Consider the following 18,821-nt stretch of genomic DNA (forward strand, 5'->3'; position numbering starts at 1 on the left):
GGGACCTCTACACCAACCCACTAGTTAATGTCCATCATGCAACGTGGCCATTGTTGTGCAAACAATGCTAGTCTTTCTTCTCCATCCACTGGGAGATGTGGTCCGCCACCTGACTCTTCATCTCCTCCTCTATTTGTGTCGTCGTCCAATCCCCTGAGTGAGAGGACTGAAGGAAGAATATGTAGTTTGGTCCATTCGGTGGTGCTAGTAGATGGACCTTGCCCCTTTTGGACTTACGAACCATGAAGATCCCCACCTCTAGAGGTAGTGGAAACTCTCCGCGCTCCGCAACTCTTAGGTAGTACCGTGGTCCACCGCAGAAGAACTCATGTGGTAACAGCTATGCCTATCTCGGGAAAGTGTGATGGGCGGTAGAGGCAGATGAGCTGGTGGTTGTGTGGGGAGGGCGAAACTATTGGTGTGAGGCAGATGTAGGCATGTGTGGCTCATCTCCTCCTGTGGGAGGAGGGGGGTGTGTGGGGGAGATCATCTGTACCGGGTGCGGATCAGGGAGGGGTGCTCGGCAGGGGAGGTGGTGGGGGGGAAGAAGATTGAGGGATGGTCGGAGGTACGTGGTGGGTGTGGGGGGGGGGGGGGGGTGGCTGGTGGCCCTGGAAGGGGGGGTTGTGGGCAGAGTTAGTGGGGGATCCATGGGAGGTGGGTGTGGGGGTTGTGGGATCTCAGGTGAGGTAGTTTGTGGCGCGGGTGGTGGATGTGAGGGATTGTGGTCTTCCCGGGTGGGATGGGCAAAGTGGACTATAAAGTGCTCTACTGAGGAGGTGGGGCATTGCTCGCCCTCCTGCTCCCTGCCGAGGATGTGTCTAAGGAGCTGCGTGCGGCCTCCTCTTCCATCTCCCTCTTTGACGTCTTTGGACCCATGTAAAGCCGTCAGCGTCCACTTGCAGCCGGCGAAGCCGCCTTGGCTCCAAAACACGTGTAATCTGCTACTTGATGCCCAAAGTCGTGGCAGTGCAGGCATTGCCCTGGTTTCCCAATCACAATGACCTACTGCCTAAAGGAGTGATCTCCAGCCTCAATCTCCAGGAACTTTGGTATACTCTTTGTGTCTTTCACGGCTACTCGTACCTTTGGGACTCTTGCAGTATGGGGAGAAGTAAGGTGATTGGCTGTTTGAGAAATCTGTTATGGAGCACAAGTGTCTCCACTGTGAAGCCGCTATACCAGGGAACCATGTAAATGACCCCCCTTGTGGAGGCATAGGATGAGCTCTCCACTAACTCACGAGCTGTGTTTGCAGAGGTGAGTCAAACCATGAAGAACCCTTGGCCCATGAGGATTGCCTCCTCGATCTGTGCTGTGCCCATGCGCAGTGTGGAGTGGAGCCAATCACGTAGTTGGACTCTCAATAGGAAGTGTCCAACGATCTGGCCAAAGATCGTTGTTTCTTTCAACTCTAGCTCTATGGCACGGACGGCTAAGAGTTGTTTCTCAAAGAGGATGATGCGCAAGGTGTTTGATTGGGGGGCACTCGTAGAATGCGTCAACGTCTGACCAGAGGTTTCCATTGTGTGTCCCTAGTGAGAACCTACCTATCATATTGCTATGCTATCGGAGGGGGGAGTTGGTGTAGGGGAAGGGAGCAACTGGAGGGGGAGGGAGTCAATGGCGGGGGGGGGGGGGGGGGGGGGGGGGGAGAGAGAGTTGCTGTTTTCCAAGTCAGGTGGTGTGTTTGCCTGGCCAGGCCTTAAGGCAGAGGAGGGCGCAGGGGGACAACGAGGTGGCAAGGATGGGTGGCACAGCTTGACGCTGAGACGGGGGGAGCACCGCGATGGCACACTACAGGCGAGAGAGACAGGGGGCGCTATGCCAGTTAGCAGGGGGGAGGGGGATTGACAAGGTTGCGATGACGGGGGTGAGGGCAGCGGCGTGTCGGTAGGAGTGGCAGAGAAGTGTACCAGACTGCTGAAGAAGTCGGGTATAAATAACCGAAAACGGGACAAAAAACAGGGTGCCAGAAATGCCCAGTCGGCTACATCGACTGCCTGCTGCAGGTCGAACTGCCACGTGGCAGTTCAACTGTGCAGTCCGACTACACCAGGCCACCTGCCCTGCTGCCCCTGATCAGGCTATGATCTGATCTCTAACACCCCCTCTCAGAACCTGGGCAGGGCAGAAGCCTGAGGGATCTGGAATGTCTCCGAAGTAGAGCCTGAGGAAGTGCCTTCGTAAACAAATCCGCAAGATTGTCCTCCGTCTTGCAGTACTCCATAGTGATGGTCTCATCCAGAAGCTTCTCTCGGATGAAGTGGTACTGGATCTCTATGTGCTTCGTCCGGGCATGAAAAACAGGGTTCCTTGCCAAGGCAATGCAACTCTCATTGTCACATTGCAGCAAAGTAGGACGAGTCTGGGGGCACCCAAGCTCCTCCAATAATCTCCGAAGCCACACAGCCTCACATGTGGTGGAAGACGCGGCCCGATACTCCACCTCAGTAGACGAAAGGGCTACCGTGGGCTGCTTCTTGCTACTCCATGAAATAACACCTGCACCCAAGGTAAAACAGTAACCTGTAGTAGACCGCCTGTGGTCCACATCACCGACCCAATCAGAGTCGCTCCAACCTGCAAGTACAAGATCTGACCCATCTGGCCCTGCGGGGTAATGAATCCCTAAATCAGACGTCCCCCTCAAATACTGAAGTATCCTCTGAGCAGCCTGCCAATGCACCGTCTTAGGTTCACTCATGAACCTTGCCAAGAGCCCAACAGCAAAACATAGATCAACCCTAGTATTGAGAAGCCAAATTAAGGACCCAATCAACTGACGATAGCGGAACGCATCCACCAAAGGAGAAGCTGAATGGGAAGTGGCCTTCAAGTTCGGATCCATAGGAGTAGATAGGGCCCGACAATCCTCCATCTCAAAAGACACCAAGAGCTCCTGTACATATCTCTGTTGAGAGATGAAGAGCCCCCTCTAAGATTGATAAATCTCATGGCCCAAAAAGAAATGGAGTAGACCCAAGTCCATCATCTCGAACGTCCAATGTAAAGCTGACTTCGTCTCCTGGACCTGCTGTGCATCATCACCTGTGACAATCAAATTATCAACATATAAGACAAAAAGCACACAACCATCCTCGAATGTGTGAACATACAGTTGCGGATCGGCCTTGGACCGCCGATATCTCAACTGAGATTGGAGGAACGAATCAATCTTCTCGTTCCATGCACGCGGAGCCTGCTTGAGGCCATACAAGGCCTTATTCAACCTGTAGACTTTCCCATCTGAAGATCCAAAGCCAGGAGGCTGCTCAACACAGATCTCCTCCTTCAAATCACCATTGAGGAAGGCCGACTTCACATCCAACTGGTAAACAGGCCATCTCCTATGGCCAGCCAAAGCAAGAACAGCTCTAATGGTCGCCATACGAGCTGTGGGGGCAAAAGTATCATGACAGTCAATACCTGGGCGCTGTGCAAAACCTTTAGCAACAAGGTGAGCCTTGTGCTTATCCAAAGAACCATCGCTAAGGTATTTGGTCTTGAAAACCCACTTGACTCCAATCACTTTCTTCTTCGGGGGGCGGGGCATGAGTGACCAAGTGCCATTCCTCTCAATAGCCTCCAACTCGGCTTCCATAGCTTTCTTCCATGGTGCGGACTGTAAAGCCTCCATCACGGAGGTGGGCTCTCGATCCTGCATAACACGGGTCATCATCCTCAGGAACCCCCTCGATCCCTGAATCACGGAGTGTGTCACGGGCCTAGCGAGGACGCCGAACCTCCCCTCGTCTCTCTCCATCAGCAGAGGACTATGGAATATCCACCGGTGGTAACTCCTCAGAGGTGTTCGGTGGAACAGTAGACTCTGTGTCAGAAACAGAATCATAATCAAAAGGCACGGGCTCCAGTGGAACTGTAGAAGGAGCCCAACTCTCCCCTAGATCTCCAAGAACGGGATGCTCCTCACCCGTTGAAGTAGCCGGAACCTCCACAAACCGCACATCACGGCTAGTGTACACATCCCGCTTGACGGGATCATACAGTCGGTAGCCTTGGGACTGGGAGCTGTAGCCAACAAATACCTGTTTTCGGGAAGCTGCTTCAAATTTATCACGATGAGCCTTGGGAATGTGAACATAGGCATCACACCCAAAGACCCGAAAGTAAGAAACATCTGGCTTTGTCCCAAAATAAGTCTCAAATGGGGTCATCCCTTCCACGGCCGAAGTAGGGGATCGATTAAGGATGTGGACTGCAGCAGCCACAGCCTCGGCCCACAGAACCTGAGGGGTCTGTCGGTGCTCCATCATGGTACGTGCCATCTCGATCACACTGCGGTTCTTCCGTTCAAGAATACCATTTTCTTGAGGAGTGTTGGTATTGGCAAACTCCTGGTGAATTCCTCTATCTGCACAAAACCGAGCAAACTCATTAGAAACAAATTCACCTCCCTTGTCGGATCGCAAGGTCTTCAACTTCCGGCCCGATCAGTTCTCCTCAAAGAGAAGCCAATCCTTGAAGTGCGAGAAAGCTTCTGACTTTAATGCCAAAAAGTAGGCCCATGTCATCCTGCTGTAGTCATCCACGATCAGCATGAAGTACGAGCTCCCACGCAAGGACTCGTTCCTCATAGGGCCACATAGATCCGTAGATACTAGCTCCATCAGTGAAGTAGACCGCCGCGAAGCTGTGTAGGGAATGGCATCCCTATGCTGCTTCCCCCGAATGCAGGAGACACATGGCTGCTGGCTCACCACTATATCCGGCAACCCTCGAACAAGCTGTCCACGTGACGCCCTCCGAAGATAGTCATAGTTCAGGTGACCAAACCGAGCATGCCATAAGTAGGACTGTGACTGAGAGGTAAGAAGAAGAGTAGAGAGGGCGGTGGAAGACTTCAGTTTGTAAATGCCGTTCTCCTCATATCCCGATGAGAGAACCTTCCTCGATCCACGATCAAGGACTCGCACCGTAGTACTGTCAAACTCCACCAAAAGACCAAGGGAGCAAATCTTATGAACTGCAAGGAGATGGCACCACTATCAATGATCCACTCTCGAGCCTGGGGAGCCGTCATCGCAACATCAGAAGCATTCGGTGAAGCGTCCTCAAAGACAGCTAGATGAAAAATGCAGCTGATGAGGGTGCAACCACTGCTCCAGAATCCTTGGTGTCCTTTGTGTCTTTGTCAGGGCAATCCTTCTTCCAATGGCCAGTCTTTCCACAAATATGGCATGTGGAGTCTTTGTCCTTGTCCTTCTCCTTGTCCTTCTTGGACTTGTTATCCCCCTTCTTCTTCTTTTGGTCCTTCCCCTTCTTCTGAGAGGCTTGACTTGTCAGAGCCTCCGACTTGGAAGCATTCTGTCCCTTTAACTGTTTCTCTTGGTCCAAGACCATAGGAACCAACTCTTCCCAACGAAGAGTAGACTCTCGCCCCGAAGCAATAAGGGCAGAGTAAAATGTACCGAATCGTGGCGGCAACTGAGACAATAGTGTGATCGCCATGTCTTCGGAGGAAATCGGCTTCCCCGCATTCTGAACCTGCATCTGAAGCTGCCTTAGCTTGTTAATGTGCTCCCGCAGCGAAGAAGACTTATTTACGGACAAGGTCCGCATCTGTACCTCCAAAGAAACCCGCTTCATTAGGGTCATCTGATTGTACATCTGATCAAGCTCCAGCCATATCTCCCGAGCCACCATCAAGTGCTCGATGTGAGCGATCACGGCTGTACTGCATGATAGAAAGAGAAAGGATCGAATCCTGGCATTCAATTTGTCCCAATGAGACTGGGCCTTGGCCAACTATGCACGAGCATCGGAAGAGAGTTTGGACTCATCTCTTACCGAGGGCCGGTCAATCTCCTCTTGTACCAACTCCGCCAAATCATAGGACTCAAGGATGGCCAACATCACGACGCGCCAAATGCGGTAATTGTCGCCGTCGAGCTTCTGATCTGCAGGAAGAGCCGGTAAGACAGGCACCTTCCGGTCCATAATCGCCTGGAACTCCAAGTCAATCTCTGTAGACATCTTCACCTGCAATGCCATCATAAATGCAAAAGCAGCCCCCTCTGACTGGGAAAACTCAGCCTGCTACGGCTCTTCCACGTCCTGAACCTTCTTCACCTGCCGGAGGCGATGAAAAAGCAAAACCTCCACTTGTAGGCTGAAAACTCAAACTTCCTCCGCGTCAAACAGCAGTAAACAGTAGCAAATCCACCACCTGTACTCCTTTCCTGTGCGCTCACACTCGTTTCAGCCTTGTTCCAAGGCGCAGCCCTCCTGTCTGTCCTTAAACACAAAAAACGCAAATTTGTGTCACGATGGAAACTCCTCTTCAGGTTGATTCTGCACTCAGTCAGCCCTCAAACACTGCTCTGATACCATGTCAGAGTGCAGCGGTGCGGAAGCGTAGGACTGAGAGAGAGAGAACGCAGAGAGAGAAGAGAGAGAAAGAGACAGTGGACGATGAAGATCTGCTGTATAAAGAGTGCTGAATACAAAGATATGCAGATATATACACGGGCGCAGTGCGCTGGACTGCGTGTCTCCACCTCGACGATGCAACCTGCTGTTCACCTCGAAGTCCGCTGCAGTCTGCACTGTCTCCTGTCTGAAATCTGCAAACAGAGACGGAATCTGTGCGTGTCACCGGTCTGTAATCTGCGAGCAGAGAAGTATACCAGACTGCTAAAGAAGTCGGGTATAAATAGCCGAAAACGGGACAAAAAACAGGGCACCAGAAATGCCTAGTCAGCTGCATTTAATGCAGCCGACTGCCTGCTGCAGGTCGGACTGCCATGTGGCAGTCCGACTGTGCAGTCCGACTACACCAGGCCACCTGCCTTGCTGCCCCTGATCAGGCTATGATCTGATCTCTAACAAGTAGTAACTATCTCAGCCCAAATGTGCTATGGTAGACCTGCTTGGCTAAGTATACTACAAACTCGCTCCTGAACTGTCCTATTTTTGCACTCAGCTATACCATTTTGGGATGGGGTGTATGGGGTGGTCAACTAACGCTTAAGACCTCTCTCATCACAAAATTGCTCGAAGGCTTTGGATACATACTCGCTCCCATTATCAAATCATAGACATTTCAACTTGTACCTAGACTGGTTCTCAACAAAAGCAAGCCAACACTGAAATGTAGCTAAGACTTTTGATTTCTGCTTTATGGGGCATGCCTAGATCCTAGTGAAAGTAACGAAATAACTCATGCCACCTAAAGAATTGTAGAGCATAGGTCTATAAATATTAGAATGAACAAGAGGCAAAGGCTCACCCATACGTGTAATACCAGACTTCTTATGTGAACTATAGGTTTGCTTGCCATAAATATAATAATCATAAGAATCAAAACACTTATAGTCAAGGGACAGAAGATACTATAAACGGGTAAGCATTTTCATTTCCTTTAAGGATATGTATCCAAGGCGAGATGCCATAATGATACATGTGGTACTGCAGTCAGTGTCAAAACATGGTCGATAGACCCAGAGACAAGGAATAAAGAGTGCCAGACTTGGCACCTCGTGCCCAGACAAGATTCCCATGGTCAAGCTTCCATGTGGAATCACCAAAAGAGACAACATAACCTATATCATCCAACTTTCCAGCTGAAAGTAGGCTTTTAGTCAAAGTCGTAACATGGCATACATTATACAAAGTAAATATACTGCCTGAAGGAGACTACAGTTGGACATCTCCAATACCAACAATATTCAATCCCAAGTCATTGCCCAATCTGACAGATCCTATTATGTTGCGGTAGGAGTGGAACCACTCTCGATGAGGGGTGACATGAAATGAATCTCCTAAATCAAGCAGCCAATACTGAGCATAAATAGAGGGGATATCAATTAACTGTGAAACATCAAGAGAAAAAACTGCATGTAGTTATTATTAGAATCAATATGTACGACATTCATCTCTTCAATCTTGACACTAGACTTGCTAGGGATAATGTTGTAATCATAAATTTTTTCTTGCACTTTATCGTTTTCCTTTTCTTTGTATGTGTCATCACATATTTTGTGGTACTGTGACCGAATATGACCTTGCTTTCCACAATAGTGACAAATCAATGCGTCTATAGCTAAAGAACTTACTGTGAAACTATCTATGTGACTGAAAACAAGACTTTTGAGAGTTTCTCTCACAGTGGTCACATTACCTCTCCTACCATTATTACCTCTAATTGTCAAAGCATGCGAGGTGCAGGAAGCATCGATATTTTTTCTATTAACCTCTTTATTCAAGAGTGGACCCTCTACAAATTGCAATTTCAACTTATCAGTCGACATATTTGCACACATAGCAATACAAAATATGTCCCATGACTTAGATAATGTGACCAACAAGAATAAGGGAGGAAGATTGTCCTTAAATGTAATTCCTTGCGAACACAAGTGTATGAAAATAGAACGAAACTCATTTAAGTGGGCAAACATGGAGGTCCCGTCCTGCATACGAAGGTCCATGAGTTGCTTCAACCAATACATTTAAGAGGTAAGGCTCTGCTTATCATAGACATTGCGACTTTTATCCTATAATTACCAAGTGGTCTACCCGTCAAAGACAACATTATAGTAAATTTGCTTAGAGAGTGACAAAATAATTGTAGATTTACATAACTCATCCAATTTAGCCCAATCCTTTGTATCAAAGTGTTCAGGCTTTTACACCCTCATATCTCAATGGCTTAATTTGCAATTTCTGCACTAGAACTTGTGAGATTTGTACCTTCCAATAGCTATAATTTGTGCCATCCAACTTCTCAATGTTAAAGAGAGCACTGTCATTCGACCCACCGACCATAATGCAAGAGATAAAAGCACAATCCAAGACAAATAGGCTGTTGTAATTGACAGCAAAACAGCCCCAAAATCACAGCTAAGTCAAGGGCTAAGCAAGAGAAATTGCCAAAAGGATGATTTGTCCACTAATTGTAATCAAGTATCTATCAAATCCAAGTGATTTCCCTCAAATAGAATGCATAAAACTGAAATGACAGGGTGCTATAATAAATTGTAGCAATATTGTGAGCAACCAAGAAAAAAAGACTAGGAACAACCGGCACTGAAAGTTGTCACAGCTACAGTGTGCCAGTAACCATACATGTAGTAGACATCATCCACAAAGGACATCTCAGGGTAAAGAGAAGAGAACTACCAAATGCATAATCCATTGAGCAAAGCTCAATACAAGTATATAAATATCATTGACAACACTAATAGACATAAGTGTCAAGTCCAAAGTAAGTGATCAAATTAGCCCATTGTAGAGTAACTACATCCAATACATATCAAGAGAGCATGTACATGAAGTAAGTGTTCCACAGTCTTGGTAAAACTAAGCTTAAGCTCAATTGCATAAATCCAAAAGCTCTATGTAACATTCAAAGTAACACAGGTAGCTCCCACTAGACAAAATTGAGTGCCAAATGAGCAATGCAAGCTCAAAACATCAAGTTTATGACATCCGAGTATCTAAGATACATGAAGCATAAGTTAGGAGCATAAAATTCAATAAATTCTTCAAGCCTGTGACTGTGTAAGACATTGAAGTAAACAAGGCATGTAACCACAACCAAGATCAATGTAACGGAATCCAAATCTTAGCTCAAAAGCATGCTATAGCATATCGGGAAGTATACATAACAACTGAAGTAGCGGTACATCCATTAAGTATCTCGTAAAGCATCCATGAGCATTAGACATAAGCTTTTCACTAATAAATGCTTGTTGCCCTGTTATTACAGTATTGAAATGACAGTGAAATTTGAGCTATTTCAATCTCAAATCAGTCCCAAAACCATAACCATACCATCCAGGCACCAAAATAGTATCCCCAAAGCATCAAACATGCATTATGGAATTTATTGTTTGCTGTCCAAACTAGAATTGTTATGTTTTGTGTGAAATGGAGAACAGAAAACTACATAGAATCAACTTTATGAGTGCCCAGATTTATAGTTCTCATCACGCTCTTTGTTTCTAGGTATAGAACGTCTAAATCCGATATTGTATATAAAAGTTGTGGTCAAAATACGACAATGTTGTGAAGCTGCCATAGCTATCCAAGTGTTCTACAACATGCTTTGTATCCACTCAAAATGGATAAAATGGTTGCTCCCTGGCTCAATAAACACTCAAAAGGCTCAGCTTAGTCTTGGGAAGCTTCTCAACAAGTGAGGAGCAAGCTCGAACAAGTCAAAAGAAGGAAAGACTCAATGCATACCTCGAGAGAAAGAAATAATGGCTACCATGAAACCTTGAGTTGAAGCTTTGAATATGAGCTGAAGCAAAGGATGAAGAGGCTCCTCGAATGGTTGATTTTGATACCAATTTAAAGGTGGAGTCCGAGTGGAAGCACACAAGTGGAAGCAAGAGCAAAGTAAGAGCTATGGCAGATGGAGCAATTGAGAGAAACCGTATGTGGGAAATCCAATAGTCACAATGTGTGACCAGTCTTTTCTATTTCAAATGCCACTAAAAGAATAAAGAATGAAGTGACAGTAATGGATGGTCGCCACCTGCAATGTATAGGTGTGAGGATATTGTTAGTGTAATGAGTACACGGGCAATTAGGCACAAGCACCTTTACCCCCAACACATCAATGGCCATGGTGTCAGGGATTGTGGATGACGTAGCAGTAGTCGTAATGGGCCGGACAGCCATTGGAGGGAGAGTTGATGGTTCAAACTTGCAAGAAAAGGGATTGGCTGAGTGGTGGTTAGCGCAGGTACAATAGGGAAGGGAATCGAATGTTGAAGACAATGCCGAAACCTATAAATACAAATGAAATGTAGAAACCCCCTCTCAACCATGGATGTCAATGTTGGAGAAGGAGTTTAATGTCCATCTTCGTGTGGTGCCGAGAACCATGATGAAGAATGAAGTTGATGATGAAGACAGTCAAGACACCCCTTAGCTGGATAGCCAAAGGAGCATCAACCATCCACATATGCGGAACATGCCCATACTCGATCTCAAGAGTGAGCTATTGTGCTGGCCGAGTGGTGTAGGCAAGCCTGAATCTCAACCTACAAGCAATGAAGGATAGCCAAAGGAGCATCAACCATCCACGTATGCAGAACATGCCCGTACTCCATCTTGGGAGTGAGCTATTGTGCTGACCGAGTGGTGTAGGCAAGCCCGAATCTCAACCTACAATGAATACAAAGAATAGACAAGAATAAGAGAACTTAGAGAGAATAGACTAGGGAAATGGTATCCATACATCGAGGCTCAAGAGTAGTACAATGGCATGGGCTGAGTGTGTAGCCAATCAAGTGCACTAGACTCCCTCTCTCTCCACTAGGATGTAGATGTGTTGTAGGATAAGTATTTGATGACTAACTAACAGTGAAGGAGGGACAACTTATAAAAAGGCTAAGATAATACATTGTAAATGACCAATCAGCTAGCATTGTAGGTGCAATAAATGCAGCCCAACCAAAATTACACAGTCACAAAAATGAAATGCACACTAATTGTGGGCCTTGGCACCCACAATAAACACTCTGACACCTAGGATATTACTTTGGTAACATCTATGTCTTGATGGTTTGATGATTCAGTTGAGATACATGGATACATAGCTGTCCCATGGAGTATGGTGTGCCATTGGTCAGCTTTGCCCATCCGCACACCAACTACAGATATAGATTGGTCACTATGGAGTAAATCCCTCCCTAGGAGGACCCGACCTGCTAGTTTTGCTAGCCTAATCTTGAGATTAGCCAGCAGTAGACATGTAGGTGTGCCTAGTGTACTATGTTATCTTGTTAGTGGATCATACCTTGGACAGGCAGACAACATGTCAGCTAGGCAAACAGTCGGGGCAACATCCAGTCAGGTAGTGCAGGTAGCCAGTTGGGTAGCGCAGGCATGTCAGCTAGGCAAACAGTCGGGCAACATCCAGCAGTCAGGTAGTGCAGGTAGCCAGTTGGGTAGTACAGGCAGCCAGTCAGGTAGCTCGGGCAGGTCAGTGAGGGAAGTTGGGCAGCAGGCAGTCAGATGGCAAGCAACACTTTCATTGCAGCAGCTTGGCCATTTTCAGTGTGGTCGACGTGATCATTTCTGATCATTATTGCTAGCTTTGTATAGCTGCCTAGCTGTGTGGTCATGTACACATTCGTTAGAGACATTGTGAGGTTGGCTGAGTGTATATTACATCTCATACGGTGTACATACTCTGCTTTCAGATTTCAGCCTTCAGCATTCATTATCTCTCTCTCTCTCTCTCTCTCTCTCTCTCTCTCTCTCTCTCTCATGCATTCACATAATTTGCTCCAAGAGGGTATCGTGTTCTTGCATTGTTTTGGTCTGAACACTCCCTTATGCATGGGCACTTTTTACCTTATAGCTGGAGAATGGTCTTTTCCCAGTGTGAATACTCTTTGGGCATGGTACTATAGTACCTTGGGGATTGTACTTTCGTTCTATCACTCTCGTATTAGTGGATGTGACGACCTAGCAATCTCACTTCTCTCTTGCTCTTCACTGTGTGTGTGTGCATGTGCGTGCAGCTGAGCATTGACCGACCATAGAATCTATTTAGAAATCTGTAGGAAAACTAGCTCAAAAAGTTTTATAGAAGGGGATTATCGATAGGCCAACTTTTTATGCTTGTTATTATCCCTTTCCTTGATGAAAACATCACCATCTTCTTTCTTTCCTGTCTGCAGCAATTGTTGCCAGCCGTGGTGCCTATCTTCTCTCTCTTCATCAGCTGAAGGCTGTCTAGGAGACCAGATGACTTTTGCTGCTGCTCCAGATGCAAGCTGGTTGCTGGGTGACTGCTTCAGAGACATCCTGCTGCTGCATTCTTCAGTGACACTGCTGCTACCACCTGTTGATAGCCCTTAGGATTCATCATGACTACAGCTAGGTGTTGTGTTTTGTTGCCAGAGATATAATCTTCCTTCATCATCAAGCTTTGATGCTGCTTGGCCTTAGGATTTGTCAAAGTAGAAAATAGACATACTCCTTTGGCATCCCTCAGCCTGCTCCCTTGAGAGACAGCAGGTTTTGGATAGCCTTCATTCCTTGAGCATGTGTTGTATCTTATACCTTGCATATACTCGTTTTGGTTTTTTGGGTTCACTCCCTTCATTGCCTTTTCAATTGAATTCATTGGTACTCATGTGGTTGTTCATGCACTATGTTTTCTCTGCAAGCCCTACTATATTTTCGCACCTCCTATCTCAATCCTTACTTAGATTTCAGGTTTGAATATGGCTGATTGCACATCTTACCTTATGCAACATGTGCCCATCCATATAGCTCTAGAGTTGGCCGCTAGTCACATTGAAGATTTGTGGAAAGCTTGTTTGGTGGAGCCTTTTCCTTTTAAACCATTTTGGGTGTCTTTTGCCTTTGAACAATTTAGGGTGTCTAGTAGGTGACCATTGTGGAAATTGCTTTCTTGGGTTCCAGGCCAGGGAGCGGGTGTGGTACACCTCTTCCAATGGCAGAATAGCAAGACTCCTAGATGAATGAAAAATCTCAGAATGCAGGCCATTCTTGTAATATTGCCCCCCTCAAAGGAAGATAGCAATATCTTCCAAATGTTGGCATATGTGTCGAAAGATTATCTGTAAATTCTCTTTGCTAATAATTTGTTGGAAAGCCACACATGCATGTTGGTCCAGAGCATTTGTTTGTGCACAATAAGGTATATATAAACATTAAATGTTGCAATTCTTTGCATTACCCAAGCCACTTCCATCAACATGTGAATTTTTGGACGCAGGATGCTATAGCTAGGGATCAAAGTGCAGCAAATGTAAAAGTTTCAGACTTACTTCACAAGCGATATATGCGGCCACTTATTGTAAATATGTACAGACTTACTTCTCTTTGTTTGAAATTTCATGGAGCTTTATTGAATTTGAGTGCTTTTGGCTTGCTTGCAGATCAGTATAGGCCTTCTCTCTCTGCAACAATTGGGTGGAATAAATGCTCTTGTATTTTATGCTAGTACAATATTTGCGTCAGCAGGTAAGATTAGGTGCAATTTTAGCTTCCGGCATGTCTTTCCCTATTATTCTGAACCCTTTCTTTTATGGTTTTTATAGGTGTCTCATCATCGAATTTGGCTTCCCTGTCGATTGGCGTTCTGCAGGTTTTTAAACAACTTGAGTTGTCCTGATCAAATGGTCTAGACGCCATTCTCTTACTTTCTGGCTCTGAACTAGTAATGATAAATTTATTTTGCAGGTTATAATGACCGGTGTGTCAGGAGCTCTGGTAGATAGAGCTGGACGGCGGATTCTCTTAATGGTAAGCAAGGAAATTAATCTATAGTTAATTTGGTTCTTAAGTATGCTACGAATGAAAGACGCCTAGAGATACTGCATTTCTTTTGTTGCTCTGATCAGGTTTCTTCAGCAGGGACAACAATCAGCTGCTTTCTTGTTGGACTATCTTACTATTTGAGGGTACTCAACAGCAAACTGAAGTGTTAAAACTCATCTGTTTTAAAGCAGGTTAATCTATGTTTTCAGGTTCAGATTTCTCTATGTTTTCAGACAAGAGAAGCAGTTACTGATTATTGTTTGTATTGAAAAGGGTTCAATGTGTTCCAATTACCTTCTCGTATAGTATTTTTTTCCCTCATTGAAAAAGTAGTATAGCAGCCTTTTGCCACTTCAGTGAGCGCATGCTAGAAAAGACCTGCTGCTACCAACAGTAGAGAAGAAGAGTTTTCTGCCTCGTTCTTCCATACTTACCCATACAAATATAGACTTCTATGGAATTGCTTACAAACTCATCTCCAGAATCTGTTATCAAGGAGAGAGGCACAAAAAGAGGTCAAATGGCGGGACAGTAATCAGTTATTGGCATCTACATGATCAAGATATGATCTAGTGCTTTGCTCGTAATACTGTCACCCAGCCAATAAGATAACCTTGTAGACTACTTAACCTGCAAGAAGAGAAGGACAAGTACGCAATAAGCTCCATTTATCTTGAAATGTAGCATACCTGAAACATGCGTCTTTTACCACTGAAGGGAACAACATTGTGGTGCTAGCATTGATTCGTTGTTTCAATCACATTTACACTATGGTACAATTGTATGCTTTGTATTAAGAACTGAAATCATGTCTTAGCTGCTTCAAATTCTTCCCTTGAACACAAGGACTATGGCAGGCACATTCTTCTTCTGCAACTGTTGAAACTTACATGGCCATCTTATCTCTTGCAAGTCTACTGGTAAATTCTGAACGAAAATGGTGAAGCTTACTTCATTGAATCTAATGGTATGAAGCTGAGGTGGGGCTCTGGTGATCAGGTATTTGTGGCGACTTTTTCCTTTGGCCTCGGTGCTGTCCCTTGGGTTGTGATGTCTGAGGTAAACCGGATTCAAATTCATAACTTGACATGGGTTTGCTGTGTGGTGTGTGGTTGGGTCCCTCCCCAGGTCTTCTGAAAAGGAAATACGAAGACATCAAAGGTTGTCCATGGGTTTGCTGTGTGGTGTGATTGGGGTCCCCAGGTCTTCTGAGAAGGAAATACAAAGACATCAAAGGCTGGGTTTCTCATGATCAGTTTCTGGCAGGTGTTCCCTCCAAATGTGAAGGGCCTAGCAGGGAGCATTGCAACCGTTCTGAATTGGTTTTCGGCATGGCTTGTCACTCTCACTTTTAATATTCTCCTCACCTGGAGTGCTGTAGGTAAGCATGTCAAAGGTTTATCGGTTATCTTTGAGCTTCTTGTACGAGCTGGGCGATAATGCTTCCCTGCTGTATGCAGGTGCGTTTGGCATTTTTACTGGCGTCTCTGCATTCACAGTAGTGTTTGTGGCAACTTACGTCCCGGAAACGAAAGGCAAAACATTGGAAGACATTCAGAAATTCTTCAACTGATGTGGCATTTTTTTGGGCCAGCCCCTATCCATTGTCCCCGGCCCACATGACTAGCGCATTTTGCTCTGGTATATTCACACTGCACAGATATTTTTCTTCATCCAATGTGCCCTATCAGGGTAACCAACTTTGCTCCCATCATTCTCGGGTTATTTTGGGACCTGTTGTGGCCCTGGACCGCTAACCATTTTTTGTATCACCATCTTGTCCACAAGCCAAGTCACATTGCTCACCATTCTAGGTAGTGCACTTTAGAAAACCTTTGTCAAACATTTTATTCTATAATGTATTAACTCCAGCATTTTGTGGAGAGTGCTAGAACTTAGAAGAGTCTCCTTTGCCAAAGACTTGTATTAAATTTTAATAGTATAGTCATTAATGTCAGCAATAAGTGCATCGGCTTTAGTTGGCAAGATAACTCAATGACAAAGTTATTTAGAATCAACATCCCATTTTTTGCAAGGAGGGGAACAATGATAACCCCAAGAGAAGCAACATATTGTTGCATGCGAAAAGTTCATCCACATGGCTAGAGTTTGTGTACACAATGGGTGCAAACTTATGTCGAAGGTGTTCTACATAGCAAGAGACTCAAATGGCAATCATGATGGATATCAATGATGAGAAAGGAAACCATTCTAAAGAAGAATAATGCCTTTTCACTATTTATTTTGTTCTTGTTGCCTAACCTATGTTGATTGTACTACATCTACCATACAATTGTAAGCCCAAATGGCATATTGAAAGGCCTTAGATAAGCATTTGAAGCATCCCAACTTCAACGAAGTGATGATGTCCCTTTATCAAGGATGCACATTTGTACAACGTGTACCCTTTTTCAAATAATTTAGATGTTTTTGCATTTTTATATATCATTTTCTTGGACTTTGAAGCCTAACTCAACTTTTAGGCTAATTGCTTATAATTATAGAGAATGCTTTATTGGAGATTGAATTGCATGGTGATCACTTAGACATTGAACATGATGTCAAAGGATTGATAAGGATGCGTCTACAAAGCTTCAATTGGAGATAAAGCAACGAGAGTTATTTCTTTACCATTGGTTGGCAATAATTAATTCTTTATCATAGAGGAAAGTGATAGGGAGGACAGTTGTCAAATATAATTGGCAATGTGTTCATGGTGCAATGGTTTTTGACCATGCAAGCAACAAGTGTGCAATAATAAGAAAGGCTAACCTATAGAGATTGAATATATTTGTGCACTATAATAAGCAACGCATGTCTATTTACATGCAATAATGCATTTGCTTGTGAGAGATTGAATGTGTGAAGACTTTGTGTGTGCCTGTGTGCACACATCATTCCATTATTTGTGCACCTTTATTTACGGATGTGAACATTATAAAATAATGATTTTGATGTGAGCAATCTAATTTATTAATATTCCATGCTTATCTTTAGAGAGATTTCCAAATAATGTATTATCATAAGAAGGGTCTCTTAATGTCAATTGTGGAGTTTGCAAAGAGAAAATTGAGAAATTGCTTCATTCATAAATTGGGTATTCCAAAAATATCGGCATCCATATCACAAAGGTTATTTTGTCTAATAGAATTAGTTTTAAAGGAATTGCAATGAAATTATATAAAAGAGAACACAAATAAGATACATGTAGAATGTGCAAAAGTAGTCAAAGTGGGAGCTAGTTAAACATCTCTTTGATGCACTGTAATGTCTCAAAAGACAATAATAAACATTCCAACATTTATAAAGAAAATGCAGATGACAAACCACAATTGCAATGGAGGAGTTCGAAGTTGAACGATGGCAAAGAGCTGAAGTGCTAAGTAGTGTGAGTACAAAAGCATATGAAAAGGAACAACAAAGATGTGCAATGCACAAAAAGTTTTTCTAAAAAATCTTTCTTTTTGATTTTTTTTTTTGAAACCAATGGTACCTCTATACTATTAAGCATTGGAGAAATAATGTGTTTGTCATATGAATGGATGAAATGTCTAATAGTGGTCCCATTGGTCTTAAAAAACTTTGTTGTACTTGAAAAGATACATATTGTTGGTGTAAAGAAATCTACTTTGTATCAAAAGTAGAAAGGAGACATCGACTCATGTGTCAACAAACTATTAAACCTAACCATAGACATTTTCAAACTTGAAACTTTCTTTTGCATGATGGACACTTGCTCTGAAAAATAAACAAATGCCACATGGCATTCCTTTCCATACTCCATGTTATTTGTCTCAATCTCTAAAACATCGACCACATGGAACACTCCCTTGACCATGGCATCAACATATGCTCTTGTCTCGTATGTATCATTTGTAGGTGCCTTTTACTTCAGCCACAAATCATTAATGATGCCATGAAGGTTAAGATGCACATTTTGTATCTATTGAAGAACGCCACAAAAAGGCAATTTGAGGTTGCATTTCCTTAGTCAAACATTCCATGGTGGCATGAACATGATCGCTATTTTTTAAAAAAAATCTTGCTCAATTGAAGAGGATCCCATGACATTGAGGAATTCATTGCTTACTTTAAAAATCTTCAATGCTTCAAGGTTGCAACGTGTGTTTGCCTATGTTCTTCTTTCTTCTATAGCTAGTGTAATGTTCCTTCTTTCTTGTCACTAACAACTGTGTGATTGAAAACTAAAATACAAATAAAAGTAGTGGTGACCATCCCAAATTTGGTTCTTACTACCTCTCCTAGCAAAAGTAATACATTTGACTTGAGGAAAGATGTAGTAGTGGCACATCAACATATCTTGCATTCAATGAGGTATGACACAATTTAATATTCTTGATTGTTGTCTTTCAAATTCTCTAAATTGCCACATCTTAACAATCTCCTCAATGTAAGCATATGGATGGCTTGATGCTTTATTATTTCATATAAATTATTTTTTTAGATTTAGAAATTGGGTGGGGGCCCTTGTACCTCCCCTTCCTAGGAGGTCACCCATCCTAGTATTGTTCACACCCGTGCATACT

The 18,821-nt window shown here is 44.1% G+C and overlaps 1 protein-coding gene across 5 annotated transcripts in view; it reads left to right on the plus strand.

Annotated features, from left to right (window-relative positions):
- LOC148036141 (sugar transporter ERD6-like 4) overlaps positions 1 to 16,657 on the plus strand; it is a 51,053-nt gene extending 34,396 nt beyond the window's left edge. The window contains exons 10-18 of one of the 5 annotated variants that reach the window (XR_015690914.1): positions 13,730 to 13,810; positions 13,893 to 13,977; positions 14,055 to 14,101; positions 14,197 to 14,259; positions 14,358 to 14,417; positions 15,121 to 15,194; positions 15,274 to 15,333; positions 15,541 to 15,655; positions 15,735 to 15,757. Coding sequence is in view for 2 of the 5 variants with exons in the window: in XM_087678147.1 (XP_087534273.1) it covers positions 13,730 to 13,810; positions 13,893 to 13,977; positions 14,055 to 14,101; positions 14,197 to 14,259; positions 14,358 to 14,417; positions 15,132 to 15,194; positions 15,274 to 15,333; positions 15,541 to 15,655; positions 15,735 to 15,847 (687 nt within the window). In the remaining 3 variants the exon portion in view is untranslated. Of the gene's footprint in view, positions 1 to 13,729; positions 13,811 to 13,892; positions 13,978 to 14,054; positions 14,102 to 14,196; positions 14,260 to 14,357; positions 14,418 to 15,120; positions 15,334 to 15,402; positions 15,656 to 15,734 lie in introns of all 5 variants that reach the window. The other 4 variants (XM_087678147.1, XM_087678148.1, XR_015690916.1 and 1 more) reach the window with 4 other exon arrangements.
- Positions 16,658 to 18,821: the final 2,164 nt, after the last annotated feature.

The sequence above is a fragment of the Lygodium microphyllum genome, chromosome 5 (assembly GCF_053477565.2).
Source record: "Lygodium microphyllum isolate KBCC chromosome 5, Lygodium_microphyllum_v1.1.10, whole genome shotgun sequence".
Lineage (NCBI taxonomy): Eukaryota > Viridiplantae > Streptophyta > Polypodiopsida > Schizaeales > Lygodiaceae > Lygodium > Lygodium microphyllum.